Source organism: Hipposideros armiger, unplaced genomic scaffold (assembly GCF_001890085.2).
Source record: "Hipposideros armiger isolate ML-2016 unplaced genomic scaffold, ASM189008v1 scaffold_1537, whole genome shotgun sequence".
In the NCBI taxonomy this organism is placed as follows: Eukaryota; Metazoa; Chordata; class Mammalia; order Chiroptera; family Hipposideridae; genus Hipposideros; species Hipposideros armiger.
In genome coordinates this window covers 112,025-120,992 of record NW_017732887.1, presented here as the reverse complement: position 1 = coordinate 120,992, position 8,968 = coordinate 112,025, and the positions used below count along the sequence as shown (strand labels likewise).

General features: G+C 37.5%; 1 protein-coding gene across 1 annotated transcript in view; it reads left to right on the top strand.

Annotated features, from left to right (window-relative positions):
- The window catches only part of ISY1 (ISY1 spliceosome associated protein), a 58,478-nt gene that overhangs the window by 9,014 nt on the left and 40,496 nt on the right, over window positions 1–8,968 (top strand). Inside the window, exons 4-5 of the mRNA XM_019634197.1 lie at window positions 2,499–2,611; window positions 6,634–6,751. Coding sequence (XP_019489742.1) covers window positions 2,499–2,611; window positions 6,634–6,751 — 231 coding nt within the window. The remainder of the gene's footprint in view (window positions 1–2,498; window positions 2,612–6,633; window positions 6,752–8,968) is intronic.

The window sequence follows — 8,968 nt, the reverse complement described above, 5'->3', positions numbered from 1 at the left end:
TGCCATAAGTTACCGTGAGTGGCTGGCAGCCAGCGTGAGCTGCCAAGAGCTGCCGTGAGTGGTGGTCCAGAGGCCGGCGACCAATCTGCCTCATTCAGGAAGAGCGCAATGATAATACCAACATCGGCCAGTGAAGCGATGTCCTCCACAACTAAACTGAAGAATAAAAGCACAGCAACTTGTCTGTTCCCCTTTCCCTGATTCCCCAGCGATGTTCCCCTCTCCCAATTCCACAATAAAATCTTTAAAAAAAAAAAAAAAGAACTGGCTCTTAATCAGGAGCTGTTTTGTTCACTAGGGGACGTTTGGCAGTATCTGGAGAAATTTTGATTGTTGCTACTGGTATCTAGTAGATGGAGGCCAAGGATGCTGCTAAGCATCCTACAAAGAATGATCTTACCCAAAATGTCAGTAAGGCCACTGTTTAGAAACACTTTTAAAAAGCTATAAATAACTTGAGTAGTCTATGTCTATGAAAGAAGTTGCATTCATAGTTAAAAGCCTTCCAACAAAGAAAATTTCATGCCCAGATGGCCTCACTGGCCAATTCTACCAAACATTTAAGGAATAACAATTCTATACAGTTTCTTCCTGAAAAATGAAGAGGGAACATTCCTAATTCATTTTATAAATTTTAGTACATGTTACCTTGATACCCACATCAGAAGACCTTACAAGAAAAGAAAAAACTACAGACCAATATTCCCTATGAATATACACATAAAAACCCTCAACTAAGTACTAGCGAATCAAATCCAACAATTTATAAAGAGGATATTATATCACAACCAAGTGGGATTTATTCTGGGAATGTATGGCTGATTCAGCATTCAAAATTTATTAATTCAAATTGATATTATATTAATATTAATTATATTCAATTAATAAATTACATTAAAAATTACTATAACTCATTATGTCACCATTCTAAAGAAGAAAAACCATGTGATCATTTTCAGTAGATGCAGAAAAATATTTGCCCAATTTAACATTCATTCATGATAAAAACTCTTGGTTAACAGGGAATGAAAGGGAACTTTCTACCTCAATAAAGCACTTCTACCAAAAAAACTGTAGCACCATACTTAATGGTGAAAAACTGAGTGTTTTCTTCCTTCAATATTATAACAGGAATTCCTAGCTAGTGCAATAAAGCAAGAAAAGGAAATAAAAGGCACATAGATTGGAAAGCAAGAAATAAAATGCTCTATTTTTAGATGATATAATTTTCTATGTAGAAAATCTCAAGGAATCTACAGAAAGATTTCTAAAATGAATAATTGAGTTTAGCAAGGTCCTAGAATAAAAGATCAAAACACACAAATCAATTTTGTTTTTATATACTAGCAATGAATATTAGGAACTAGAACATTTTTTAAAGTGCTATTTACAGAAGCATCATAACACAAGAAATACTTAGATATAAATCAAAATATGTGTGATCTGTATGCTGAAAACTATGAAACACTGATTAAGAAAATAAAAAAGACCCAAATAAATGGAGACATATACAGTATCCATTGATGGGAATACTCAGTATAGGAAAGATATCAATTCTTTTTCTTTTCAAATACTATCATAATCAATCCCAGCAGGATTTTTTTTTTAATATGTTGACAAAATTTTTTTTTATATGTTGACAAAAATTTTTTATATGTTGAAAAAATGGAAAAGCAAGAGAAGTAGAATAGCCAAAACAATTTTGAAAAAGAACAAAATAGGAGTATTCATACTACCTAATTTCAAGGTTTAATATAAAGCTACAGAATTCAAGATAATGTATTGGTGAATGATGGACATATAGACCAATGAAACAGAATAATAAGTCCAGAAGTATAGCCACACTTATGTGATTAACTGACTTGACAAAGGTACAAAGCAATTCAATGGAGAAAAGGAGGGCTACTCCCTTACAAGAGCCATATTATTTCAATATATGAGGGCTCATGAACTGTTTTCCCTCTAACTCTGTGGTGGGATGCCCCAGCTCTTGGCTGCCATAGACAACACCTCAGCAAACTCCTTTGTGCCCATCTCTTTAAATTTGTCCCTTAGGCTTAATTCTCAGGCTATACAAACAATGTTCCCATTTAACAACACATTGCTTTCTTGAAAGGACTAAATCAATACAATGCTTCCAGCCACGAGTATTATGCCAACCTTACTGCATCTTTGCTGGAATTGGATGCTAAGTCCTCCCACCTCTAAGATTTTGTGATTTTAATAGCTGTGTAAATGGAACTGCAGAATTACTTCAGTTTATATTTCTTTGGTTGCTAATAAGGATGAAATTTTTTTCAAGGATTTTTCCTCCCTATGTCAGTTGGAACTCTATGCATAGTCCTTGCCCTTTCATTTATTTGGGTGTTATTGGTTTTTCTTATAAAATTAAATGAGTATTTTTATACTGTATGCCCTTGTGGTGTTGACGTTCATTTTTAAGGGTATAACATTGAGTAGTATTTTGAAGAAATGATATAAATGTTTTTGTTTTCTAGCTGGCTTAGGTGAATTCCGAATTCGTGACCTGAATGATGAAATTAACAAACTTCTAAGAGAGAAAGGACACTGGGAGGTCCGGATAAAGGAGCTGGGCGGTCCTGATTATGGAGTAAGTAAGCAGCAGTCCCAGTGGCTCTTGGGAGTAAGCTTGTGAGCTTTTGGGCAGGCTAGGTAGATCCTGTCTAGGAGCCTATAGCTCCCAGTCCATGCCTGCTGGAGAGTAGGTACTCGAGAAATGAAAGAAGCCTTTAAAAGTGCCTGTTGCATTTGGATACAAAACCTATGAAAAGGATGGATTGGATAATGCTTAAACTCCACGGCACAGGTCTCAGAGCAGACAGGGCACCTGTGTTTACCAACCAGTCGTTCCTGAGTAAGCCACTTAATCTCTCTGGGCCACTTGTTTAAAATGACCATGGTCCTCTTACATCCTTCTCTGAAGTCCTTAGGAATTGGGGCATCCATTATTGGATTTTTACCTGAGGGGGCTGGGAGCACTCCAGTCTTTTCCTTTCTTTGGACTCTTATAAATGCAATATTCTAAAACAGTGGCTTTTAAGCTTTTAGGACTGTGACCCACTGTAAAACATACACACGCACACACTGTATCACAACCCAATAAAGACAAAAATGTGTTGAAAAAAATACTTAGTATGTGTTGATGAACTTTGGTATTTTCTATTCTGGTCTATTTTGATTTTTAAAAAACTGATGATTATGGGGCCAGCTGAGTGGCTCAATTGGTTAAGAGCACGAGCTCTGAGCAACAGGGTCGCCAGTTCGATTCCCACATGGGCAAGTGAGCTGCGCCCGAGCTGAGCTGCTGCTGAACTGCCAACAGGTGGCAGGATGGCTCAGCTGGGGAGAGCATGTGCTCCTAACAACAAGGTTGCCGGTTCGATTCCCGCATGGGATGGTGAGCTACGGCCACCTGCAACTAAGATTGAACACAGCACCTTGAGCTGAGCTACCCTGAGCTGCTGACAGGCGGCTGGATGGTGACTGGATTTGGAGCTGAACTAGCTGCGCCCTCCACAACTAAAATTGAAGGACAACAATGTGGCTGTTTCCCTTCCCCAATTTCCCAACACTGCTACCCTTCCCCAGTTCTCCAATAAAATCTTTAAAAATAAACCAAAAAAAACCCTGATGATTATGACCCACTTAATTAATTTCACAACCCATACTGGGTCTCAGCTTTTAAAAATAATGCCCCAGACCCATTTGTGAAAAGAGATGCCTCAGGTCATTTGAACCAGTAGTATCTAATCAGTGGGGTGTAATGTCTTATATTAGAAATACATGCAGTTTTTCTACATGGTGGTCTTTTTCACCTTTGTGAAGGTCTAACATCACAACCATAATTCTCACTTTAGTACCTGGCATAAAAATGAAGCATTTATTCTTCCCATTGTAGAAGGAAAGGCACTCACATTCCTTGAGCACATGTTCTGTTCTAGGCACTCACTGCACTAGGAAATTCTCCTTCAACCTCCTCAGCAGTTCTGTAATGATGCTTTTGTTTCCTGTTAGACTGCATTAAAGTAATGCAGAAATTTATTAACCTTCCTAGAAAAGTGACCTCAGAAGCATTACAGAATTAATATATTAGATATTCTGAAGTTCCACAACCCAAAGTCAACAGTAATGAATTTTTTTAATGCTTAAGAATTTTATTTTCATTTTATATGTATAAAAGTAATACATTTAGTTTCAGTTTTATAAGATGAGAAGAGTTATGGTGATGAATGGTGGTGATGGTTACATGACATTATGAATGTATTTAATGCCACTGAACTGTACACATAAAAATGATTAAGATGGTACATTTTATGACGTGTGTATTTTTACCACAGCAAAAAAAGGTAATACATTATCATCAAGCTCAGAAGAGTATAAAGAAGCAGAACACCATTCAGTTATAATTACCTAGATGCAACTACTTGAATATTCCTTTCCATTGTTTTTTTTTTTTTTTCTAGACTTTTATTGGGGAATTGGGGAGGGGAACATTGTGTTTTTCCATGACCCATTAGCTCCAAGTCAAGTTGTTGCCCTTCACTCTTAGTTGTGGTGGGCACAAGCTCAGCTCCAAGTCCAGTCGCAGCAGTTGTGGGGGAGGCGTAGTCCACTATCCCATGCAGGAGTTGAACCGGCAACCTTGTTGCACACTGAGCCATCCAGCTCATGGTTGCTCAGCTCAAGGTGCTGTGTTCAAACTTAGTTGCGAGGGGCGCAGCCCACCATCCTGTGTGGGAGTTGAACCAGCAACCTTGTTGTTAAGAGCATGCACTCTCACCAGCTCAGCAGGCAGCTCAGCTTGGGTGCAGCTCACTGGCCCATGTGGGAATCGAACTGGAGACCCTGTTGCTCAGAGCTCGAGCTCTAACCAGCTGAGCCACTCAGCCAGCCTCCATTGTTTTTCTATGAATGCCATTAATTGAGATCATATATGTACAATTTTGGTTCTAGGTTTTGTGTTTTTCAACATGATAATTTTGATTATATGAACAATATATACTTTTATGCAAAAAATAAAATGAAAAGAATATAAAAATTGTAAAGTATAAGAAAAAATGATATATATATTCTATGTATGATACAGAATATATTACATATTTTTCTACCACCCAGAAATAACTGCTATTAACATTTTTTAGAATTTTGTCTGTGCATATTCATGTTCATTTTTACAGAAATTGGTTCATATTTATCTATATGCTTTGTTCATGTAATAGTATATCAGGAGCAGATTTTCATGTCAGTAAATCATTTACGCATATGTAATCATTTTTAAAAGCATTTCTGAGCTCACAGAAAATTGCAAAAATATACAGTGAATTTCCATATACCTTTTATACAGACTTACCAGTTTTTAATATTTTGCTGTATTTGCTTTATAATTTTCTGTGTATACATTGAGATTTATTTTTCTGAGCCATTTGAAGCTTAAATGCGTGATACTCCTTTACCCCTTAATTCTTCTGTGTATATTTCCTAAGAATAAGAGTGTTATCTTATATAAACATGGTAAAGTTATCAAGTATAAGACATTTAACTCTGATACAATCATTTTATATAATCTACTTGGCTGATTCATCGATTTCCCCAATAATGTCCTTTATAGTGTTCCCCCCTCTAGTATGGGACCTAGTCCAGGGTCACATACTGCATGTAGTTAATGGCCTGATCATTTTTAATGAATGAAATTCTATCTTCTGGGTATTTCATTTATTTTCTACTACTTGTCATTTAGGTGGCTTGCAATTTTTTATAAGCTTTTGTCACATCATATCGTAAGCATTTTTCAAAGTCAATATAAGAGTTTCATAAGAACCATCATTTTTAAGGTATAGAATATATCCCGTCCATGAATATTGTTATATTGGGTAGTCGGAAAAGTCATGACGCATTTTTGCAACGAAAAACATAGAAAAAATACATCATGACTTTTCCGACAACCCAATAATTTACTTAAATCATCCTCCTTCTTTTAGGTATTTAGGTTGATTTTTTTTTTTTAAGATTTTTTATTGGGGAGTTGGGGGAGGGGAACAGCGTTGGGGATCGGGGAAGGGGAACAAACAAGTTGCTGTCCTTTTTTTCTTCAGTCTAGTTGTGGAGGATGTCGTTTCACTGGCCCACGTTGGTATTATCATTGCGCTCCTCCCGGGTGATGCAGATGGGTCAATGGCCACTGGACGATGGCCGCTCACGGTGGCTCTTGGCAGCTCATGCTGGCTGCCGGCCGCTCACGCCGGCTGCCAGCCACTCATGGTAGCTCACAGCAGCCCACTGCAGCTGCACTGCAGCCTACGCCGTCACTGGTGACTCACGGCAGCCTAGCTCCAGGTCGAGCTGTTGTTCACCATCTTAGCTGTAGAGGGCTCAGCATCACTGGCCCTAATGTGGGATCTGAACGAGGGCCCTGCTGCTCAGCGCTGGCGTCCCAAGCCAACTCTTAACCAACGTGCTCTAGGTTGATTTTTTTAAAGGATAAAAAAGTACCTAAATATTTTTCTGTGTATATAAATATTTTCCATGGTAAACATTATCTTAAAATATATTTCCAAATATGGAAATAGTGGATTTAAGGATCAGATCCATTTTCTGTTTTTTCTTCCCAATAAGAAAGTTGGCCCTAAAATGCTGGATCATGAAGGGAAAGAGGTCCCAGGAAATCGAGGTTACAAATACTTTGGAGCAGCAAAAGATTTGCCTGGTGTTAGAGAACTATTTGAAAAAGAACGTAAGTAATTAATGTTTGGACGGGTTTTCGCCTCAATTTTCTTTTTGTTTAAACATCACAATTAGGCTTTTATTTGTCATACTAAAGATCTGAATTTTAAACAGATTCTTGGACTGGAGGCTCATATCCATCAGCTCATTCAGCTTTAGCACTTATCCCTAGTAGCTTTTCCAGAACTGCTACCTTCACAATGAAGCTCCATGAGTTTTCCCAATTCAAACTTGGGCTTCTTTAGCATTTTTAGTTTTCTAACAAAGGCACTATGGAACAGATAAATAGATTGGCAAGCCTTTTCTCTGTCTTTTCCAGTGCTATCTGGAATCAGTTTATTGACCACTTCTTTCAAGTTATTTATCTGTACCTCTTGAGTCATTATTTCCATCATCTTCCAGATTTGGCAGACTTGACGCTGAGCATGAGAGGTCTTCTGAACTTGATTGCTGTGTTTTTTAGTAAAACCAACACAGAATAGATGAAGCAAATAACTGTTGGTTGTCTTGACATTGACATGAGCTTCAATCATGGGTTGCCATTTTTTGAAGATGGAGCACATTTTGTCACAGGTTAAGATCCATGCCATGGAAATTAGGCAATTTTTGCCCTAAACATCTTCAGTAATTAGCTTGAATTTTTTACATGCAACTTCATCATTCTGCACATCAGCCAGGCTCACTTCAAAAACACATCCCTTGAGACCATCAGATGCAGGGCTCCTTGGGTTCTTGTGACTAGTGTTTTTCTAATATTTGTTATATGGAATGTAGTTGATACTTTCATATCATATCAGTCTTAGAAAATGGATCAACCACTTTCTTCTCGGCTCCCTTTTTGCTGCCTCTTCTAAAGTGCTTGTTCTTGCTGACTGCCATGCTGCCGCTCAGAGAGCCAAAAAAGCTAGCCTTGAATTTTTGGTAATCATCATAACAGTAGACATGCTTTTCATTTCTTAGCTGCACAGAAATACTGTAGTGTCAGAATTATTGTTCCCAAATTTTAAACAAGAAGCTTAAAGCACCAGGAGTGGAAGCCACAAGCCCAGGACATACAGTTGGGGCTGGAAAGGACACAGGATTGACTGGTGCCAAATTCCACACTCTGTGCATGCCAGTTTCTCAGTCTGAATAAGGAGTGCCTCTATTTGAAGTTTCCCAAAATTATTGGGGCAGGCTCTGAAATTCATTGAATTAGGTTCATATTTCACTTACTAATTGAAAAAACTGAAGGACAAATAAAACCTTGGGCCAAACCACAATAGGTAAAAAATAGAGAAAAGTGGAGCTATTTTGTGTCAATCCAAGTCAGGCACCCACACCTCTCCTGTTTTTTCCTTCCATGGCCCTGGGGAACTTTAGCTAAACCTTGGCCTTCCAAAATGCAATTGGAAACCACTGGTCTGGAGTTTTTATATAAAGGCATACTTTGGAGATATTGCAGGTTTTGTTCCAGACCACCGCAATAAAGCGAATATCTCAGTAAAGTAAGTCATTAATTTTTCGGTTTCCCAGTAATATATAAAAGTTCTGTTTACACTGTACTATAGTCTATTAATCCTAATAATAGAATTATGCTAAAAAATGTATATACCTTAATTAAAAAATACTTTATTGCTAAAAAATGTTGTTAACTATCATCTGATCCTTCAGTGAGTTGTAATCTTTTGGCTGGTGGTGGGCCTTGCATCGATGACTGACCAGAGTGGTAGTTGCTAAAGACTGGAGTGGCTGTGGTAATTTCTTAAAATAAGCCAACAATGAACTTAGCTTCATCGATTCACTCTTCTTTACAAGAATGATTTCTCTGTAGCATGTGATGTTATTTGATAGCATTTTACCAATAGAACCTCTTTCAAAATTGGAGTCAGTCCTTTTAAACTCTGCCTCAGCCTTATCAACTAAGTTTATGTAATGCTCTAAATGTTTTATTGTCATTTCAACAGTCTTTGCAGCATCTTCACCGGGAGTACATTCCATCTCAAGAAACCACTTTCTTTGCTGGTCATAAAAAGCAACTCCTCATATGTTTAAGTTTTATCATGAGATTGTATTGGGTTGTCGGAAAAGTCATGATGTATTTTGTCTATGTTTTTCAAAGGTCATTTATTTATATAAAGAACAAAGATCAATCGATGATATATTGCCCGTTTTGTCTGATAACCTTTTGCCATCTTTCAGTGACCTTCATAATTCCTCGTTCATAGAAGGACCTGTCTATATTTGC